Source organism: Perca fluviatilis, chromosome 7, assembly GCF_010015445.1.
Source record: "Perca fluviatilis chromosome 7, GENO_Pfluv_1.0, whole genome shotgun sequence".
NCBI classification, from domain to species: domain Eukaryota; kingdom Metazoa; phylum Chordata; class Actinopteri; order Perciformes; family Percidae; genus Perca; species Perca fluviatilis.
Genome location: NC_053118.1, coordinates 28,824,998 through 28,847,724, shown reverse-complemented (window position 1 = coordinate 28,847,724; position 22,727 = coordinate 28,824,998). Strand labels below are relative to the sequence as shown.

Below are 22,727 nucleotides of genomic sequence, written 5' to 3'. Positions count from 1 at the left end.
GAACAAATAGAGGGATACCAGTCAAAAGCTGAGCTTTTGAGGCTCTGCTCTTGCTCGATGGCATTGAGATGGTCTTGCTCTCTGTTGTACAGTCCAACGAGACAGGCAGGGTGGTATTTAAATTCCTGTGCAACAACATCACCAACAATAAGCTTTGCAAGGAGCTTCATGTCGCTTAGATTCCTGGCACATTCATTGACTCTTTCATTAAGTTTCATCGTCATTGCTTCTCGTAAGGGGGACATTGCACTCTCATCTTCACATATAAAGCACAAAGCTTTCGAGGGCTGGGATCCTCTTGGCCTCTTGACATGGATATCTTTGGTATCTTCAGTGTCTTTCGCAGCAGTAGATGCTCTCTTTTGGGCCCTTTCCAGCTTTGTGTTATTGAACATAAGTTTACAGCTTGAATGATATTTTGCTCTGTTTCTTGTCAATGTGTTTTCTATGCCATCATCTTCATCTAGTCGGGTTGGATTAAGTAAGATAGGCAGAGCATTAATCTTATGAAATAATGGAACATTTCTTGCAATGGTATCATAACCAGTATGATCGTGCTCTCTGTTGAATAAACTCGGATGAATGAGTTTTTCCTTGGTGTCCTGCTGACAAATGAAACATCTGTCCCAGTTAGTTTTCTCAACTGTTATGATGGCTTCTGCCATGTCTGCAGCAAATGTATAGGCAGAGACCGAGGGTTTGTCCTTTTACCAAGCACTTTGATGTATGGGATACAACTAAGTTCATGCCTTAACCCTACACTTAGTCCGATCGTTCATCCAATGCCATTTATATCCCATGCGATCTGTACACCATCCGGTTAACTAAAACCCCATTAACCTTGGCTCGGCTCTCCCGCGCTGGCACAACCTGTCAATTCAGGTGCGGCTATCTAACTGCTTAGCTGCTCACAGCTTCACAGTTAGCAACATAAGTTAAGCTGGAGATGCCGGGGATTGAACCCGGGGCCTCATACATGCAAAGCACGCGCTCTACCACTGAGCTACATCCCCTGGCTGACAAAATCTGAAGACAGCAGACATCAAACAACACGTACAAGAACATGCTACCAGTAACCGTATCACTACTACTAGTAACAGTATCACTCAACTTACTCATTACTTGGTCATAAATTCAGCACAAGTCAAGGGAGTCATTAGAGTGACAAAACTTGAGGTGTAACGATTGCCTGGCAAAGCTTTATACCTACAAAGACAGAAATGTACTTGTACCACAAATTCTTTGAAAAGAAAATGTTTGCAATGGCCGGGAATCGAACCCGGGTCAACTGCTTGGAAGGCAGCTATGCTCACCACTATACCACCATCGCAGTACAAATAAACACATTCCACTGCAGGCTCAACATGACATGACGAAGGGATTGGGGGGGGGGAAAGGAGGAGTGGAGGAGAGGAAGGGGGAGGTGCATCAAAAACTCTGCTTGCCTTTGAGATTCAGAATCTGACATTATTCAGTATTATATTATATTACTGGTTGGTTAAATCAGCCATCCTAGGGCATCCGGTTAACTAAAACCCCATTAGCCTTGGCTCGGCTCTCCCGCGCTGGTACAACCTTTCAATTCAGGTGCGGCTATCTAACTGTTTTGGGGTAGATTAGACAGCATTTTGGATACTAACTTTACAATTAGCTGACATTGAACCCCACTCTGAGTTTAACAGCAGTGATATATCACCAGTGTGCCCTGGTAGTGCAGATATTCACTCTTGTCTAATCTATCTATAATCAACAAATCAACACAACTGTATTTTGATGATTTTGAAAAGTTGTTCTTTAGAATAATCTAAAACATATAAAATAAAATGACACCAAATCGTCCTTAATGAAAAAAAAACAATACATTTCTATCGGAAAATTTATCTTTTGAGGATCCAGGGGTCGGCCATCTTGAAAATAGAAATTTCAAGTGGCTGAGAGTGTTTTCTTGTCAAGCAACCCTTAGAGACTGCTCATACCAATTTGCATGCTTATGTCACTAACTAAACAATTATATCGCTTAACTGCTCCATTTAGGTGGTGGTAATCTTGAAAAAAAAGGCCGCCATCTTGAAATTTCAAGTGGCTCGGACAATGTTTTTGTCAAGTGACCCATGGAGACTGCTCATGCCAGTTTTCACGCTTGTATCATAAACTGAACGATTATATCACTTAGCCGCTCCACTACAATGGAAACAGGAAAAACTATTTTTTAATGGGGTAAGATACATTAGCAGTAATAAATGTTATAAAGCCTAACTGTCCCCCGAGAGCACCGCCCCGAAGTACACCTCAATAACGTGAGATTTAAACTAAATCAAACCAATAAAAGATTGAATGTTCGACTGCCCAACTCAATAAGCTCGACAGGTGTTTGTCATTTTTAAAATAATTTTTTTGTCATCTCCTCTGCCCTCAGGTCAACACTTTGTAGATAAACATAGAACCAAGCTGATCGAGAGAGTGAGCAACATTGCAGCTATTTTGGATGAGCTCCTCTACAAAGATGTCATCCAACAAGAGACGTATGATAAAATCAGGGTTCTGCCTACCTGTCAGGAGAAGATGAGGGAGCTCTACTCCGGTCCCCTGAAAGCTGGTGGAATTAGGTGCAAAGATAAATTCTACAACATCCTTGAGATAAAGGAGCAGTATCTAGTTGATGAGCTCAAGGAAATAAAGTGATTATTATAATGAAATACATTTTTAGACCAAACATACCGTCTACCTGAACAGGAATGTTTTTTGGTAACACTTGAAGGTATCTACATAAGAGTGACATGACACATGAACCCTAACCATAACCATAACTTGTCATGACAAAAACCGAATGACACTTACTAAAATAAGTGAGATGTCATAAAGGTTTATGACTTTTTTTATAATGACACGTTCATCACCATCCTTTAAGTAAAGTGTTACCAGTTTTTTTATACAATCACTGTAATTGTATAGCAATAGCAAGCAGACATTAACATTAATATTTCCCCTTTGTTAAATAACAATAGGTTAATGTTAATGCTATATGTATAATCAGAGCTCTTGTCTTTTATTTTACACTTAAATGAGTTGAAACTGGTATGGCGTGTGGTGCCTTTCCTGCCCTGATCAGTGAGGCTCATTTTTCATGAGATGAGATATCATGTCATGTTTTAAACCAGATTTGGCAAATGTTTATCAAACAATCATGTAACAAATGAATGAAAGTTCCCATCATACATGTAATGTTTTTATCAAGCAAACACCAAATGAGTGTATGTAAGGAGTCTGTTTTTAATGTAATTTATGAAAATGTTTAAATGTGCTTGATCATAAATGATTATCCATAAGTTTAGCATGTAAAGCAGGTTTGACCTCATATTTATGTTAAAAGATGGTTTTATCTTGTTTCTTGTCTTTTTTATGCACAATAAGAATAGCTTTACTGTTAGAGGGTCATCCAAAATGTTTTGTATTTTGAAATTTATATAAATCTGAGAAAATGTTCTGTTGCTATGTGCAGTTCTTACATATGGAGTGAATGGAGTGTCTTAAAACCATTACCAGTATATGGTATAATGTATATAAATATAATGTATAATGTAATAAATAATAATGTAATAGTTTTAGAAATGGGTGCTTGTCTTTACCTCCAGGTTTCTAAAAACCTGCACATTGATTTTATGTTTGTTTGATTTTATTGTTTAAATGGATCCTTATATTTTTCACTATATATTGTGAACTTTTTTTCACAATATATATATATTTTGCCTAGGAGAACATTGGTTCTAAATGGTTCGATAACAGTATTCTTGTTGGTCAACTACTCGAATGATAGGAAACTAGACCGCTCAGATTTTTTGAAGAAATGTACAATTCTTATAACAGTTAAGGATTAGCCAATCATTTTCAATGCAATTCCTTTCGGAATCATAACAATGCTGAGGGCTATAGCCTACATATCCATGGCTGCTTACTCAGTGTCAGTGTATCTGTCAATGTATCTGCTACTGCTGGCAGTGGCTTGTGCTTTTCAGCAGAACAACATAATACCAGAACAATTAGGGCTTTAAAAATTTGTTTCTAAAATTAAGCATTGCATGAGGACATGGAAGTCATAAGCCCACTAATTAAATTATCATTCCAGCCAGTACTGTGCAAAAGTTTTAGGCAGGTATGAAAAAATGCTGTAAACTAAGAATACTTTCAAAAATGGAAGTGTTAATAGTTTATTTTCATCAATTAACAAAATGCAGTGAATGAACAGAAGATAAATCTAAATCAAATCAATATTTAATATACCACCCTTTGCCTTCAAGACAGCATCAATTCTTCTAGGTACACTTGCACACAGTTTTTGAAGGAACTCGGCTGGTAGATTGTTCCAAACATCTTGGAGAACTAACCACAGATCTTCTGTGGATGTAGGCTTCCTCAAATCCTTCTGTATCTTCCTGTTATATCAGACAGACTGGATGATGCTGAGATCAGGGCTCTGTGGGGGCCATGCCATCACTTCCAGGACTTCTTGTTATTCTTTACCCTGAAGATAGTTCTTTATTACCTTGGCTGTATGTTTGGGGTCGTTGTCCTGCTGCAGAATAAATTTGGGGCCAATCATACGCCTCCCTGATGGTATTGCATGATGGATAAGTATCTGCCTGTATTTCTCAGCATTGAGGACACAATTAATCCTGACCAAGTGTGTTGAGGGTAGACGCGGTGAATAGTCGTGAGCAGATATGGACACTCAGGATGAGTCAAAAGATGGAGTTGAAAATAATAGGCTTATATTATGGTTGACCCAATTAAGGCCAGATAGGCAAAAATGCTAACATAAAAATGTATAAACTTAAGGAAAGTAACAAAAAGCACTTTCAAGAACATAAAATAAAAACTGACTTGAGAGTCAACACAAGTAGCCTAAGTTAAATATACGACCGTTCAGTAATTGACCTTAATTCAAGTCATTCACGCTGAGGACATCCAACAGACTTATGTCCTACTTCCCCTGTGTACACTCACGCCCTGTCTCCCGAGCAAATACTATGGCCACTCTATATAGCCTGACGCCGGCCCCTCAAATTCCCAGATAGCAATGAGTCGGCGGACCACCGGCGGTGCTCCAGAGGCAGTATTAGCGTCAGAATGGCGTAATCGCAAACACGTTTGCCGGCGCACCGCCGGCGCACCGCTTTTTAAAAGCGGCTGCCGCCTTCCTACCGCCTTCGTTCCGAGGCCGGCCCGCGGGCCAACCGCCGTTCCGCCGCCGTTATACCAAAGGTGGCCCGTCGGAGGCAAACGCTATTTTCGAGCGATCTGCCGCCACTTATTGTGTGTATATATATATATACATATATATATTCATTTATATATATATATATATATATATATATATATATATATATATATATATATATATATATATATATATATATATATATATATTCATTTATTTATATTTAATATTTATAGCATGCAGTTTATCAAGAATAATGATTGATCATGGAACATACCAACATACACAATACAGGGGTATTTCAGGTGAGTACACCAATAAGGCTTAATACAGCCAAAATACAGATAAGATCTAGACTGAATGATACAGCATATAATGTATACAATGGTCATTACAATTAACCACAGCCACAAGACATCTTGTTGGCTGTAAAATATAATAGGCTACATAAAATACAGGTCAACTTCCTGTTACCCCGGAAGTCACAGACCAATTTACACAGAAGGATAGCAGCAAACTTTACCCTATAACAAAGAGCACATGCTGGTAAGCCCACATAATTTGACCCTCTGTATACTTTTACACTCAATAAACTAACATCAATTACCAAAGACTTAAGTGTTGTGATGGTTCTTATAACGGGTGATGTTTGTGGCAATCTCTACGGTTTTAAACAATAAACAATGATGTATAGATGAATATAACTAGGCCTATAGCAAATCACCGCAGTATTAGATGTTATCTAATGTACACAAAACTACGGGATTAATATGGGGAATTTGATGAATGACAGATGATATACAACCAATATACAAACCGAACATATAGACTCGTCAAACAAACATATTCAGGCAACCTCTTCACTCAGTCTTCTGCAAAGTCTAAACTCAGAGAATTAAAATAGGTAGCGTATCGCTACCGTGACGGCAGCCATGCGCCCCGTCACAAAGTGCTTTATTTAAGATATCAAATGGTTTAAAAAAACTATACAGTTTAACTATAAAAGAAAATACAGTAAAAAAACTATAAAAAAACATCAATGATTTTAAATGGAAAAATAAAAATGTACATAAAGGCATATCCATATACTATGTAATTTATCCACAAAAATAATCAAGGATGTATCTCTTTGAATCTCAAACATGTGAGGCAAGTATTTGCATTTTTTTTACCCCAATAACCTCAGAGTTAATGCGTACACTACATCAGATGTTTTGAGAACCATTGGGGTAGATTTCTTTTGTTCCATTTCTGTAGTGTAGCTGAAATACTGATATGTGCTTACATTTAAACAAGATGATTCCCTGTATCCCTTTACATTCTGTAAACTGTAAACACTGTGCTGCTAAAAAACCCTGGAATGAGCCACCTGATCTGTTGCTATAAGGGAAGCTAAAAGAACTCATGATCTGTTTTCATGCTTTAAAATAGTTACAATCATTTTAAAAGTTGTTTTAAAAACTTGCAATATTCAGCTCAAGTTGATTTTCAACCATGCATGCATTGAATAAAAGCTGTGTGTAGAGTCAGACACAGATGCGCCTCTGCTCACTCTGGATCCGTGCAGACAGCTGTTCATCCACAGAGTTTCTCTGAGGAGAGAGAATATTTCAAAAATCTGATCAAAATCAGTTGCTTTTAAGTCAAACACTTCATTGCATAAAGAGTGAAGTCTACAGTCATGCTAGTGACTCTGTGAGGCTTTATGTTGGCATGATAATGCTAAGAGAGCGTTGCCATGGTAACCATCTCAGTTTAGCATCATGACATTTGCTAACTAGAAGTTCACTCAGAGTGCAGACCTCGGCAAAGGCATGCCCTATCTCGCAGCGTTAATGTCACAGTCAGAAACTCATTCATCTGATTATTCTGACACCACATGAATGTAGCACAAATGCCCCATCTTGTAATTATTTTGTTAACCAAAATAAAACATAATTAATAAAAATGATGTGCTCTTCCTTGGCAAATGCTACACTCTTTCACCAAGTTTCATGAAAATCAAGCCAGTAGCCCTCTGCCTGTATATTTGCTCTTTTCTTTTGCGGTGTTCGGGACGTTTCTGGGCGTCAGCCTTTGGGCCCTGGGTGTGTAGCGCCCAGCCAATAACAGCATGCAGGGTGTGAGGGCTGGACTCTATAAAAATGTAGCGCCAGATTATTAGCATGCATCCAAGAGGAACCTACGAAGATGGCGGACACAGCGCTGAAAAAAACGCAAGTGGACAAAGCTTGTTCCCAAAACGAGAGTGAATGAGCATGTTTACATGCACACTAAAATTACACTTTTATTCATATTTGGATTATTACCAATTTGATACGGGTCATGCAAACAGCATATTCCGTTGGGATATTGGAGATGTGTACAGCGCATTCGTTATGTGCATCCCAATTGTTTTTTTTACTGTAGTTTGCAACAGTTTACAGCCAGTTTACGGCTTCTTGCCTGTTTACGGCTTACGGTCAGCTCTGTGCGTTGCTACACAAACCAATTAGCCAACAGTTTGCAGAGAGGTACATACCAGAAGAAAAGAAGGTGAAACACACCTACTTTAAACATAATGAAAGACTTGGAAGTCTAGTAGTTAGTAGGAATATTGTCTTTTTCTAAATAAGGGCAAAACACGGAATATTGTGTGCATGTAAACGTAGTCCGTCTGAGAGCTGGCGAGCAGAGCAGGATGGGGTCAGGGCGTGTGCTCTTCTGGTGTCGTTGAGCCGGGGAGGAGGGGACAAGTTTGAATGTTGCATTTACAAACCGCAACAGACAGATCTTACTCATTCTGCCTTTAATGACCAACATGAATTTTCATCACAGTGAATGCACTAATAAATGTTATCAATTTGATCATTTATAAAATGCCTATTTTATAGTTTCTACCAGTGCACAAAGCATAAAATGAAAACATAATACAATAATGTACAGTGTTTAAAATAAAGAAATTCAAAAGCTACATGACTGACTGTCAAACTGTATTTTTGATGAAGAGATACAGTGCATAAAAAGTTTCTGATTTATAATTTAAGTATTTATGGTATAAATGGTGCCACTAAATATGCCACTACTATGTTTTTAACGCTTGTGTTGTCCTCGGATCAAATTTGACCCGTTTTTGCAAGTTTTCATATCAGAAATATGGCTTTCTTTGAACCAAAATGGCCAAAAATAACATGGACAATCTTTGCATTTAAAATTAATGATTACTTTTATTGAACTTTGGGTGTTTTATTCAAACGCTGGAAAAAGCACACAAAATTTGAATTCCCTTTTGACCTGGATGGACAACATGTTCATGGTCGACGGGAAGACAACACAAGGGTTAACAGTTTGTTTGTTCCACAACTTACCTTTGGATCATGAGCTGGTGACTGACAATATCTGCACCAGATCATTCCTGTCTATTTGCTTTAAAACCTTCATGGTCACCTCCACAGACTGCTGGATGTAGGTCTTCCACATCTGATTCACCAGGTCAAACATGTCACTGTTCTCCAGTTTGCTGCTTGGGATGCGTTCACGGTCCTCCCCGATGTCACTGTTCTCCGGTTTCCATATGAATGCTTTGAACTCGCAGCATAATCAAAATCTTGTCTCTATCCGTTGTGACTGTGGCTGCCTGATGAATACAAAGCAATAAAACAAAGGGATGTGATCTTTACCAGACATGTATAAAGTACTAGAGACCCAGACTTGAGTAAAAGTACAAGTGCTCTATCAAAAAAGTGACTTGAGTAGAAGTTGAAGTGCTCTTTAAGCACCACACTTAAGTGGAAGTACTAAAGTATTAAAAAAAATGTGTACTTAAGTATTGCAAGTAGTTTATTTAAAAATGTACTACTCAAGTAGTGAAAGTAAAAGTACAAGTATTGTGTTATGTAGTTATTAAAGAAAGCAGTCAAAAGTTTGAATATCATATTGTTTATATAATTTCAGATGTTTAGCCTAACGAGTAACGATGCAGCACATAAAAAATGTATCAGCGTAAAAGTATTAAACTCATCGAAAATATGTACTGAAGTAAAAATGGAAGTAGGAGAAAAAAATAATACTCCAGTAGAGTACAGATACAGCCTTTTAATAAGGCTGTATAAAAATTTAAATTTTGATAAATATAAATTTTAATAATTTAAGTACGGTAGTGAAGTAGTTCTACTTCGTTACTATTATACATCTCTGATCTTTACTATAGCTGAAGAGATTACTTCAATGCATCTGTTGTGCAAGAACCGTCCACTTAAAGTCATGAGTTTGGTTTGAATCATCATTTAAAATACTGGATTTTCAACCTGCTTCTTATTGAATGAAAGCTGTGTTCAGACTGATGTGATATTACTCACCTTCTCATCAGTGCAGCTAGGCGGCCATCCAGAGAGGGTTTCTCTGAGGACAAAGGAAATAGAAAGTGTTGCGTAAGTGATTGATCGCTACACCTGACTGTAAACATTTTGTATCAGACTCTTGGGTTTTATAACAGGTCATATTAGCTGCCGCTAATTCCATGAATAACTTGATAAAAGGCCCAAATTAAACTTGTCAGGTTTGTGTACTATTTCCAGTCTGTGTTTGAGACCCAGCCAATAGATCTTTTGTGAGGGTTTTGAAGATTTCTATAGTGGTTCTGTAGTTTCAGCAACTCCAACAGAGTGATACGTCTCTTCTTTATTGCCGTTGACACGGCAAAGAAGCTGCTACTATAGATCCTGACTGTCTCTCAGAAGCTCTTGCTTTGATTGATTTGTCCGTGACTTGCCCGTCCTGGTTTTGAGTCACTCAGAGCATTGGTGTCTGCTTCTAAGGTGAACTAAGACATAGTATAGTATAGTATAGCATAAAATTTACATTAAATGGTAAAAATGAAACCACCAGGCTACAGTTTCAAATGTTCAGGTAATACGGATTAAAGGTGCAGTAGGTAAGACTTATAAAACTTTCTATCATATGCTGAAACCATAGACAGTATAAAATGGACCAACAGATCCCGTTGCTCTGGACGGAGACCAGTGAAGGATATTAGAAGCACTTTTCCGGTGATAGCTGAGTGTTACTGCGCAGCCTCCAACTGAGCTTGCCGACGTAGATGTGACGTGAACAACCTGTCTGAAAGTTGGAAGTCTTCTGGTAGCTGTGCCAAGAGAAATCTCAATCATTCCAAATCTTGCAGAGACAGAGAGCGTAGGTATATGTAAGGAGATAACATAGGCACAGGCTAATTATTGCTAACTAAAATGCTAGTTAACATTAGTAATTAAACTGAAACAGCTAATGTAAGTCAAAACTGCCTGCAAGCTTCTCCTGTACTATCTGTGTACTATACGGCAAACGCGTGGTTATGACACAATTGTTAGCCTATTTTTACAAAAACGTCTGTTACGGAGCCATGACGTGAGATACAAGATAATGGAGCCTTTTACATTGTTGTGTTTCTTTAGAAATAAACAATGGACAAATAAAGTCTTTAAACGCTTCAGATGTAAAGTTATTCGCTGTCAAAATGACTTCAAAATGAATGGCAGTCAATGGAATGCTAACGGCGGGTGAGAGCTAGGTAGCATCAAAATGGTGCCATAGGATCTACAGGTTGTGAAGAGAAGCTTACCCCCTTGGTCTCTCTCTGCTTTCTTTAGTAATTCTGCTTCATTATCTGTGCACTCATTCATTAGAGTTATGATTTGTATATTTATGGTATTTTTATTAGTTTTTATTATTGATATTGTATTGTCATTATTGATATTATTACTATTTTGCTTAATATTGGCTTAGCAACTTTAAAAACAGTTTACTGTTAATTTTTAACAATTTTTAACTATTGTAAGATTCATATTTTGTCACTTTGGACATAAGTGTCTGCTAAATACTACAACCATAACTATAGCCCTTCCCAAAAGCTACAATAAAGCTGAAAGTAGTACAGTATATGCCCTGGAAAAGAGCACCAATGCAAGAGAAGCTAATTAAGCTATTCAAGGAACACTGATGCTTGTATCAACACTGATTTTATAGATCCCACAGACTTTTCAGCTAGCCAACACACACACACACACACACACACACACACACACACACACACACACACACACACACACACACACACACACACACACACACAGCCTCTCTTCCTTCTTCTCCTCACTCGCTCCCATGGCCCTGTCATGGTCACTCGGCTTCTTCATGATCATGTTGTTTCTGCTTCTCTGTATAGCCAGCCATCTCTCCTCCTCCTCCTCCTCCTCCTCCCTCTATTTCAGGTAATGCTGAAGAAGCTACTACAGCCCCAAACATGTCCGACATTTTTTAGGAATCCGCCTGTAGATTCTTAATCTTTTTCTCCTGTAATTTCTCTGCACCTCCCTTGCACTTTGGTGGTCGTTTGTCCATTTTAACGTGAATGCTAAACTTCCAGCATAATATTACAGCTTCGTGTCTCAGGGCCGGGAGGCGTGGCCATAGTGGGATTCGTAAATTTGCGGCCCGGAATGGGGAAGGGGGTTCCTGGATTTGATTGGGTCAGGCCAGTGCCAATAAAGAAAATTAACCAATGGGCCGCAGTGAGTTCTTTATGGGCCGGCTCGGCCAAAAAATAAAAAAAAGGCCTATTTATATCGGCGGTTCGGCCCAAAAGTCCGTCGGCCCACCGGGAAAATGCCCGGTATGCCAGATGGCCAGTCCAGCCCTGCCAACCGACATAATTTATCAGACAGCTCCCTCTAGAGCAGGGGTCACCAACAGGGTGCCCACGGGCACCAGATAGCCCCCAAGGACCACATGAGTAGCCCCCAGGCCTGTTCTAAAAATGAAAATTGAATATTCATATTATCTGTTTCCCACCTTGTTAAGTCATTGTTGAGAATTATTGTGAGAAATCATTAACATGATCATTGTCTTCACATAGATGAGTATCATTAATCATTAATAATCATATATAACTAAAGGCAAACTGAGCACATTTGTTATTTCAGAATATTATATCAAAATGGTAGCCCTTCGTATGACTCAATACCCATGAAGTAGCTCTCAGTTTAGAAAAGGTTGGTGACCCCTGCTCTAGAGCCACACAAGGCTTTATAATCTACAGTTTTCAGTAGTCTACTCAGCACTCACTCATTCACTTGATGAGTAAAATCGCTGCAGTTACCTTTTAAAATAAAGATAGATACAGATATTTTATGAGTAAAATGCTGAGAACAGCAAACTCACCGCAGTTGCTGTCAGACAAGAGGAAAGATACAAGTGTTTTCATGCCTCTCCTCACATTAACATTCATAACATTTCAGAGATCCCGTAGGCAGCACAGTTCTTCATCACAATGTCAGAGAACGAGAAGGAACAGCTTTCAATACAGTTCAACCATAGAAATTGAGGACGGCGTTTGCAGGAAACATTCGTTCTTATTTGCATGTGTGAAGAAAAGGTTTTGAGAAAGGGTTAGGCTCATTAAGCACAAAGTTGTGAAACATATCAGTACGGATCCCTCTGAACAATTACAGAACTAAATAGATGTTAAGATCTACTATGTTTTTTAAAAGCTGGAGGGAATGATGGGCACGCATTTGAACACTATTAGCCTAGATCAGTATATTGTCACCATAGTTTTAAGACACTCAATCACAAATTTCAAAATATCTTGTTCAAAACATTTTAGTAAAGTAAAGTTATTCCTATTGGGCATAATAAAGGTGATTAAAAAAGATAAAACATATGTTGGCATATATGAAAGGTCAAATGGGCTTTACATGCAAAACTTATGGATAATTATTTATGATCTAGCATGTTTTCATTTACATAAAATGATTATGTTATAAAACAGACTCATTACATACTCTCATTTGATGTCTGGTGAGAACATTAATTAATTTCTTACATGATTGTCTGATAAATATTTGCAGAATCTGATTCTGCAAATGATAAATTTTACATAAGATATGTCATTAAAAATTATTTCTTACCAGCTTAAGAGTAAAATTAAGGGCAAGAGCTCTGATTAAACATACAGTGGACACAACTTTTTAGAAAGCCCCCACAGAGACATAGCATTACATTATTAATGCCCCATTGTTATTGTATAAAAACATTGTTCAGGTAGATGGTATGTTTGGTCAAAAAATGGATTTCATTATAACAGTCACTCCTTTTTTTTGAGCTCATCAACTAGATATCGCTCCTTTTCCTCAATGATTTTGTAGAAGATATCTTTGCAGTCTCCAGCGGCATTCAGGGGACCAGAGTAGAGCTCCCTCATCTTCTCCTGAGAGGTAGGCAGAACCCTGATTTTATTATACGTCTCTTGTTGGATGACATCCTTGTAGAGGAGCTCATCCAAAATGATTGCAATGTTGCTCACTCTCTCGATCAGCTTGATTCTATGTTTATCCACAAAGTGTTTGCCTGAGGAAAAAGGGAAAACATGACTCTACAATGAGGACTTAACATTCTGTAACACTGATTTCATAGTTCACAGTAGGGTAAGAATGAGTAGGCTACATAATGTTGTTACAGCTAATTAAGGTAAAATGAAACCCAAACAGCTGTGTTTTAGACAGAAGAAAACATTTTCAATTAGCTGATTTATAATTTTAGATTCTAACTACATCTAAAAGAGTAAAGTCTTCATCTTACAGTTACAAAATGACGTGTTCTCCAAATGCCATTCGGTAAAGCTCATACATCTTAACTTTTTATGACGACATTTCTGGAGATACACTTATTGGCTTTCTTGCCAAAAGTGAGATGAGAAAATCAATACCACTCTCATGTCTGTACGCTAAATAAGACGTTAGGAGACATTCAGCTTAGTTTAGCATAATGACCAGAAGCACATGAGAAAAGTTAGCCTGCCCAAAGTTGTTTTTGTTGTTGTACCAATTAAACAAACAAGATATAACGTATTAATTAGCGTGCTCTAGCGTTATGAGGCAGGTTGTTTTTACTTTGGAAAGAGCCAGGCTGTCTCCCTTTGTTTTCCGTCTTTATGCTAAGCTAAGCTACACTAACCTAGCTGGCTGGCTCTCTATTCTTAATGCACAGACATTAGAGTGGTATCGATTGAAGTGTCAAACAATTTATTGAAATTCCATAACACCATGCAGCACTTATCTATTCATTACTCCTGAGCCTGTGCTCTGTTAAGAACAAGTTTGGTCTATTGTAATCATCCAACACAACCTGCACCTACCGTCGGCCCCGGTATTCACACCAGTTGCTCCAGCTGAGGGTGTTGCAGCTGAAACAAATATAGGGAAAATTAAAATTGCATAATAATGGACCGGTATGGTGTTTATGCACACCACTGTATACCATAATACTACTACTGCAAACAAAAAGCTTTCTTTCACTGTAAAAATAGAAGACTAAAATAGGTACAGACTTTGTCTACCTCATGCAGTATAAGTCTCGTTTTCCAGTCGTATGCTCAGTATTTCCCAAACACATGGATTTTCGCTAAGACCTTACTATTTACATCAATGGGTCTGCACAAGCTTCTCAGACCAGTAGTGGACAAGTAGCGGAAGTGTTATAAATAGTAAGATTTTAGCGAGAATGCATGTGTTTGGAAAGTTCTCAGCATGGATTATGGATTATACTGCATGGATTGTGTGAGAGTTTGTAAACTAATGTTTTGATATAGTGTTGTGTTCAAAATAATAGCAGTCCAACATCACTAACCTCATAAATCAAATTTTTTGGTAGAAGTGATATTTCTACATGGCAAATAATTTACTAGTAAGTGTTGTAGAGTCATAGAAAACCAACAGACTCAACAGTCATGACATGCATGCTGCTCATTTTGTGTAATTGAATCTGTAAATGAAAGGGGCATGTTCAAAATAATAGCAGTGTTGTGTTCACTTAGTGAGGTGATTGATCAGGCATCAATTATGGCCCATATTTAAGGAAGGAAGGAAGCAAATGTTGTGCATGTGCAGTTCATTTCACACTGAAATACTTAGCAAAATGGGTCATTCCAGACATTGCTCTGAGGAACAGCAGACTTTGATTAAAAAGTTGATTGGAGAGGGGAAAACATATAAAGAAGTGCAGAAGATTATAGGCTGCTCAGCCAAAATGATTTCAAATGCCTTGAAATGGCATCCAAAGCCTGAACGACGTGGGAAAAAACGGTCAACTACCATTCGAATGGATCGAAAAATAGCCAAAATGGCAAAGGCTCAACCAATGATCAGCTCCAGGAAAATCAAAGAAGACTTAAAGTTACCTGTGAGTACCGTTACAATCAGAAGAAGGCTATGTGAAGCAAAGATATCAGCTAGAAGCCCCCGCAAAGTCCCATTGCTGAAAAAAAGACATGTACTGAATAGGTTGAAATTTGCCAAAGGACACATTGACTGGCCAAAGGAGAATTCTGTGGACTGATGAGAGCAAAATTGTTCTTATTGGGTCTAGGGGCCGCAGACAGTTTGTCCGACGACCCCCATGCACTGAATTCAAGCCACAGTACTGTGAAGACAGTAAAGCATGGTGGTGCAAAAATCATGTTATGGGGATGTTTCTCATACTGTGGTGTTTTGCCTATTTATCGCATACCAGGGATTATGGATCAGTTTCAATACATAAAAATACTTGAAGAGGTCATGTTGCCTTATGCTGAAGAGGAAATGCCTTTGAAATGGGTCTTTCAACAAGACAATGACCCATAACACACCAGTAAGCGAGCAAAGTCTTGATAGATTGATGTTATGCAGTGGCCAGCCCAATCCCCAGACCTCAATCCCATAGGTGACATCAAAAATGCTGTTTCTGAGGCAAACCCAGTAATGCAGAGAAATTGTGGAATACCTGTTCACAGGTGCCAAAAGTTGGTCGACTCCATGCAATACAGATGTGAAGCAGTTCTCACAAATAATGGTTATGCAACTAAATATTAGTGCAGTGATTCAAAGTAAAGTAAACCTTGAGACATTTTTCAGTTTATACAGCAAATGTTTGCGTTTGTAAAGAAAAATCCAAATACTGCTATTTTTTTGAACAGCCTAATATTCCTTTTTCTTCACTTTCTGTAAACACAAACTTGATCAATTTTGGTCATGTTTTGATTTAGAATTGAATGTGCAGTGTTACCAATGCATTGATATTATGGAATTAAAAGGATTTTGAGCATTTGTCACTGCAATCAGTGCAATTCTTAAAAAGACTTATTATATGCAACATCTTACCTTGTGAATCGGCAGAGTTTTGATAGTCAACTGAAATAAAATACAGAACAAAAAAAGATTGCTGATATTGTGGTTTAATGTTGTATTCACAACAAAAGGTTCAATAACAAGACACTTTAGATGAATAAAACAATTGTAGTGCATACACTGGTTTCTCATTTTCTTTAATGTAATAATTTTCATTTATATTTGAATTATAAGAGCCAGTAGGTGCCATTAGTGAGACAAGGTGGAGCCCACGTAAACGCCATTCATATAACTGTTGTCGTATTTTGTTGTGTGTTTTAATTGTTTTAATCCGTTCCAATACCCATAAATTGCCTAGAGCCCCTTTATGGGCTTCTATTCATGGAATTAAGTAAACTGGAAGTTCCCCTCATTATCATGAAATCAATGACATGTAAACACATACATCAAATACAGCCAAATTATTTCATGTACAGAGCAGCAAGTCCATATTGAGTATGCATTGGAATTGGACCTAAAAATGTGATTCGGCTCTCTTTCATTTACATATATCTTTCTTTTATGCATTATGTATAATAATAATGCATTATATTTCACATATAGTGAAGGTAATATTGTTGTTTTTGTAATTGGTATTTTATTGAGTTTTTGTACATTGACATTGTTAAATTTTAGTCTACAGCTCAAGTGACATACTGTATGTACATGTATGAAGGTAATATTGTTTAATAACCACTGACCTTTTTGAATTTCACAGATCCATACTGGTTCACACTGTGGTTCACCCTTCTTGTTGTTAAAGGGTGAGAGTGTAAGCTGGAAGTTTGTGTCTGGATTCTCAATGTTCACTTCATAGAAATTTGGATCTTGGCTATCGTATCTGAGGGTTATTTTCTGTGTAAAAAAATAACATGAAAGCAGGAGTAGTTAGACTTTGACAAAGTTTGAGTCAATGTAAATCTTATACAGGAGTAAAGGAGTTCTCTGGCCAAACTAAATTGTTTAGGGATAGTGGTTTGTCTGGCTGATGTGTGGTCAACTGAACGTGCCTCTGCTCTCTGGCACACACTGAACGCAGCAAGCAAGGCCCACTCCAAACAAAGCTGCAGTATTTCCATTGACATATATATTAATGGACCAATAGACCCCGTTGCTCTGGACGGAGACCAGTGAAGGCTATTAGAAGCACTTTTCCGGTGATGGCCAGCTTTACTGCGCAGCCTCCAACTGACAGAGACAGCGTAAATGTGACGTGAGCAACGTGTCTGAAAGTGTGAAGTCTTCTGGTAGCTGTGCCAAGAGAAATCTCAATCATTCCCAACCTTACAGAGACGGAGAGTGTAGGTATATGTAAGGAGATAACATAAGCACAGGCTAATTATTGCTAACTAACATGCTAGTTAACATTAGTAATTAAACCTAAACAGCTAACGTAAGTCGAAACTGCCTGTGAGCTTCTCCTGTACTATACGGTAATTCCTCTACTGTGCGACAGTAAGTCACTTGGTTATGACACAATCGTTAGCCTATTTTTACAAAAACGTCTGCTACGGAGCCATAACGTGAGATACAAGGTAATGGAGCCTTTTATACGTTGTTGTGTTTCTTTAGAACTAAACAATGGACAAATCGAGTCTTTAAACGCTTCGGATGTAAAGTTATTCTCAGTCAAGTGACGTAAAAAAAAAATGGCGGTAAGCGGAATGCTAACAGGAGGTGATGGCCAGTTAGCAACAAAATGGCGCCATGATGGCTCGAGTTCTGAAGCGAAGCTTACCCCCTTGAGTATTTCCGACTCTCTTGAAGTAGCTAATGTGTGGCCAAAATGTCAATAGATTTGTAACTAGTCTCATTTTTGGGGCCTTAGTAATGAGAATGTTGTATTATTGTCGTGATGTGCCTTGTTTTATGCGATATTACGAGACTATAACTGCAGCATTGCTCTCATAGACCGTTTACACGTCTGTGTTCAGTCTGCTTAGTATTATTTATTTATCCAGGGCTCCCTTGTAAAAGAGATTTGACTATCTCAATGGGACATCACCTGGTAAAATAAAGGATAAATAAAAAAAAACTGATATGCCACTGTGATGTCATATATGTAACACTAGTCAGCGCACAATTTTAAATACTTTCAGAACAGCTAGTGTTGGTAAACAAACTTCTGGGTTTTACCTTTTACAGAAACTGATGATTACCTTTGTGACTTGAATGTAACACTAATACTATACTATACTATGTAATACATGACAGACACAAACTGGGGCTAGGTCTCCCCATCTGTTAATGAGTGAGTTCACTGTTCTGAGCCAATTAACTTGAGTAGAAACAGGTGTTCCAGCCTTTGCTTCAAAAAGGGACCCGAGGGTACATGTGAGTTCCCTTAATTGTATCTGTTTTTCACTTGTGTCTTTTGGCAGGTTATACTTCTAATTGCAGCAGTTAGAAAAAATTGAATCGCAACACATCAGCTGCCTGGTTGCAATTCAAAATCAGAGATGTCATGAAATGTCTGATTCCTACTACATCTCCCACTTGACAAACAGAACTATGACAGTGTCAAAAAACCAATTGCTATGACCCTACAGTATATTATATGTCTGAACCAGTATTCACTATGTACACAGATTTAATTGCTGACTGACGTTGCAAACTGTACCTCTGGGAGAATTTTTGCCATGTTTATGGTTGCTGCGAGTTTGAAACCCTGCTGCATTTTCAGGTACTTGTCTGGGCGTGGCTTTTCGATTCTTTTGTATCCTTGTTTCTCCTTCTTTTTGTCCACTGTCTGGAAATAAAATCAATATAAGCACAAAGCTGCTTCAAGGTTACAGTGGCAAATATTGCTATCAGTAATTTAAATTACATTCATGAACAAACAGTGTGATTTTAACAATAGAGTATTTGGGTCACTATTGGGAAAAAATAAAATAAATGGTCATTATTATAAAGTCGTACATCTGAGACGAAATTATCACAACAAATCCACATCAGCAAAGTGTGAGAACACACACTGCTGCATTGTTTGACCATTACCACCAGTTCAGTTAGAGTCACTTACGTTAAGGAATTGACTATTTATATCAACTTGTTAAGAAGTTAAATTTGACAGAAAAAGGTCTGCTGTTTGAGGTAGATTTTTTTCATCTCAACATACAATATAATGACTTCATTCTCATAATGTTTTTTTTTTTAATATTTTTATTCCCTCAAGTATGACCTTATTCCCATAGTTGTACAACTTTTAAAATATTAAAACATTAGAATCGCATTTCACGTTTGTTTTCATTTTAAACACTGGCCTTAATACTCCATTGTAGGCTTTGGTATGGAATCTCATTATGTTACGCATTTGTGACTAGCAGTAAGTAATTAGTAAGATATTCAGTAACCTGTTGTAGACCATGATCATGTGGGATCAGGTAAACATGCAGTCTGAGGAATGATGATTTGGATATGTAGTATATTAACACTTGACAGCCTATTTTCACAGGCAAGCCCATTTTCATCAGAGCCGCTCTTGGAGAGAAAAAGGGTTCAGACAGCTTGACATGGGACGATGTGACTTCAGACACTTTTTCCACAACATCTCCACAGTCACCTATGTGTAGGACTGCAAACTTGTCTAATATTTTAGGGTTGTCATCTGCACAAAATACAAACACAATTAGTGAGGAGAAAAGGATTGCATTGGGTTTTGTACATATACTATCAGATATTTCAAAAGTTATTTTCTTATTTTCTTCATGGCCACTTACCTATGCAGATCCAGTGCGGCAGGTACGCTTCATCTAACTTCCCAGCAATGACTGTGATGTCCATAAGGGGACCTGCAGGCATGTATTGTAGGCTTTCCATCCTTTCCATAATTCCCTCCCAAGAGCAAAACTGGTACTTAAAGCTGACCTTCTCCTTACAGACCCAGCGCAAGCCAGAGACACTGCATTCAAAGTTCCCTGCTTCAGAGTGTAGGCTATGTTGCAGAAAATAAAATAAGTGAGTTTGTGAATATGCACAAATATACTGTATTATGGGCACAATATTATTGTATTGCCACTATAAATGTCAAATTGCAGAGAAAGATTTCCTTCTGTGAAACCCCCCCAAAACCAAGCTTATGTGTTTCCTATAGTTCCAGTTTGCTGTTACACAGTATTTAGGATGTTATTATTTTTATTAATTTTTATTTTTACTTGTAAGTTGGAGCCTCATCTGCATCTGGACTGTTTACTTCAGGTTCAAGTTTAGTCCAGTCATGTAGAGGACAATCATCTATGCCAGGGGTAGAGTCCCTCCCCAGTGGATCCCAGTTCAGTGCCTCTCCAGTGGCTCCCTGTGCCTTTGATAGAAAAATTATATGGAGATGAATTGTTTTACATTTTAAAATTAATTTATTATTGTTGAAGGCCTAAAGTAATTCTTACACTCTCCATTCAGGCTACATAACATTTCAGTCAACTAAAATGTTCATCATAGCCTATGTAGGCTACGGCATAAAGAATAGCGGCCTATATAACAAATATAGAAAAGTCTTGGAGGAAAATTGAGATATTAAAGTGTGAGACAAATTAATTTGATTTCACCGCCAATGCTGCCGGTTACCATTATTGCTTGATCTGTGGCGAGAAATTAGCCAACAACAAAAAAGTAATATGAAAAGACATTTCCAGAATAAGCATACTGCATTTGCTGAAAAATATCCAGCTAGGGATGAGAGAAAGAGAGAAATTTCGGAACAGTTGTAGAAAACACAGCAGATTATTACTTTTAAGAATTGGATCAAATCTCCAAACTCGACTGCTGCTAGCTTTGTGGCAGCTCAGGTAATAGTGAGGCGTGGAAAGCCATTCATGGACGGTGAATACACGAAAGAATCGTTCACTAAAATATCAAAGCATCCATTCTTAGACTTAAAAAACAAACTGAGTAAGTTCAGAAAACATATGCACCTCTTCACAAAGGCCGTCAAAGACAAGGCCATAAATATGGCAACAAACATAACTATATTAATGAATGCTCATTTAGACCAATTAGTAATGTTTATAGGCTAATAAGACTTATTAGACGGTGTTACCTGCATGTTGTATACCCTAGTGCCACCCATAAGCTTCAAGATTTCTGAAGGCCCTTGTGGAGACACAAATGAATTTGTTTTAAATTATGTTATTTTGATATATAAAATCATACGGTAACTTTCCAAATGTTTATGTCTTACATAGCGCTGCTCTAATATGAGATCAATATGTTGTGCAAGACAAACTGTTGAGTGAAGTCTACTCTGTAAAGTCTACTAAAGAACAGACTAGCCAGAGGTGGGGACTCAGGTCTGAGACTGAGGTGGGGGTCTCGAGTCTGAGACTCGGACTCAAGTTGCACTTAAGTCGCACAAACAGCTGATTTCAGACTTGACTTGCACCTCGACCCAAAAGACTTAAGACTTGACACGGACTCGAGCTTTGAGACTCGAACAACCTGTTTTCATGCAATTATTGCTTTTTAAATCTAAATTCATTCATCTATTTCTATTTTTCTTTTATTGGCGCATATACGTTGGGGAAACGTATGATGAGCTCAGGGCCGGCGATTGCCATAGGCGACCTAGGCAATTGCCTAGGGCGTCAAATGTGTTGGGGGCGCCGTGTCGCCCTTAGGTCTACTTCCCATTAATAATATGCCAGGCGAAATAAAACGTGTTTATTAAACATGATCATCCTAGGGCGCCCCCTCAGCCACACGTTTACTTGTCAACCTTTCATTACGCGACGTTTCCAGTCTCTGTGTCAGACTCAAACACACGGAGCTCTGAAGCAGACCTGTGTGTCGCTTATGTCCACTCTCTCTGTAGAAATAGAGACGAGCAGCGGCACAGACACGGAGCTGCTGCAGCGCGCCTTCCGTGGACGTGCTCTGCTGTGGGCATGCTGCGGCAGATGTGTCCCTATTTCTGCGTAGTTTTGTGTTTCCACCGCCGATGTAGAGCAGCGTACAGCCACTTCCCTAAACTGTCTCATTCAGAGACCAGCGTCCCAAACGGGGCTCTGTGTCTGTCAGGAGGTGAGATCTACCATATCAGCAGAGATATCACGTAATGCACAGCAGACTATGGTGCAGGTGGATTATTTTCTGAAATATAGTGACTTTATTCTTGTAATAGCTTATTGTATTATCATATGGTGACTCCATTATGCATGCCTTTTGGTACTGCAAAGGTATAAAGAAGACCTGGGAGGGTATAGAGACTTGGTTATCTAAGTATACTAATAGAGAAATTATATTCTCCCCAAAAATATGTATTTTTCAAGATATAGAGGGAATAAGATATCCAACTAGTTGGCAGATACTTTTTTCCTCTCTTATCTTTAAAAAATTGATCTTGC

At 38.2% G+C, this 22,727-nt stretch overlaps 2 protein-coding genes, 1 long non-coding RNA gene and 2 other non-coding genes across 13 annotated transcripts in view; 1 reads left to right on the top strand and 4 right to left on the bottom strand.

The window, feature by feature from the left end:
• The window catches only part of LOC120562581, a 37,346-nt gene extending 33,829 nt beyond the window's left edge, over positions 1 to 3,517 (top strand). For all 6 annotated transcript variants that reach the window (XM_039806362.1, XM_039806368.1, XM_039806365.1 and 3 more), the window contains one exon: positions 2,417 to 3,517. In XM_039806362.1, the coding sequence (XP_039662296.1) occupies positions 2,417 to 2,682 (266 nt within the window). In that variant the 3' untranslated portion in view covers positions 2,683 to 3,517. The remainder of the gene's footprint in view (positions 1 to 2,416) is intronic.
• trnaa-ugc lies at positions 942 to 1,013 on the bottom strand. Its single transcript has one exon. It is a non-coding gene; the product is annotated as a tRNA-Ala (tRNA).
• Positions 1,259 to 1,330, bottom strand: trnag-ucc. Its single transcript has one exon. It is a non-coding gene; the product is annotated as a tRNA-Gly (tRNA).
• A 2,713-nt stretch (positions 3,518 to 6,230) lies between the features above and the next one.
• LOC120562350 lies at positions 6,231 to 10,184 on the bottom strand. The gene is made up of 3 exons (XR_005639754.1): positions 9,553 to 10,184; positions 8,563 to 8,831; positions 6,231 to 6,807 (listed from the first exon to the last, which is right to left on the bottom strand). It is a non-coding gene; the product is annotated as an uncharacterized LOC120562350 (long non-coding RNA).
• A 2,172-nt stretch (positions 10,185 to 12,356) lies between these two features.
• Positions 12,357 to 22,727, bottom strand: part of LOC120562342 — a 34,719-nt gene continuing 24,348 nt past the window's right edge. The window contains exons 17-26 of one of the 4 annotated variants that reach the window (XR_005639746.1): positions 21,425 to 21,477; positions 20,544 to 20,689; positions 20,109 to 20,323; positions 19,743 to 19,996; positions 19,010 to 19,138; positions 17,091 to 17,244; positions 16,384 to 16,413; positions 15,426 to 15,502; positions 14,385 to 14,432; positions 13,555 to 13,597 (exon numbers count right to left, since the gene is read on the bottom strand). Coding sequence is in view for 3 of the 4 variants with exons in the window: in XM_039806047.1 (XP_039661981.1) it covers positions 13,335 to 13,597; positions 14,385 to 14,432; positions 16,384 to 16,413; positions 17,091 to 17,244; positions 19,010 to 19,138; positions 19,743 to 19,996; positions 20,109 to 20,323; positions 20,544 to 20,689; positions 21,425 to 21,477 (1,292 nt within the window). In the remaining variant the exon portion in view is untranslated. Of the gene's footprint in view, positions 13,598 to 14,384; positions 14,433 to 15,425; positions 15,503 to 16,383; positions 16,414 to 17,090; positions 17,245 to 19,009; positions 19,139 to 19,742; positions 19,997 to 20,108; positions 20,324 to 20,543; positions 20,690 to 21,424; positions 21,478 to 22,727 lie in introns of all 4 variants that reach the window. The other 3 variants (XM_039806047.1, XM_039806048.1, XM_039806049.1) reach the window with 3 other exon arrangements.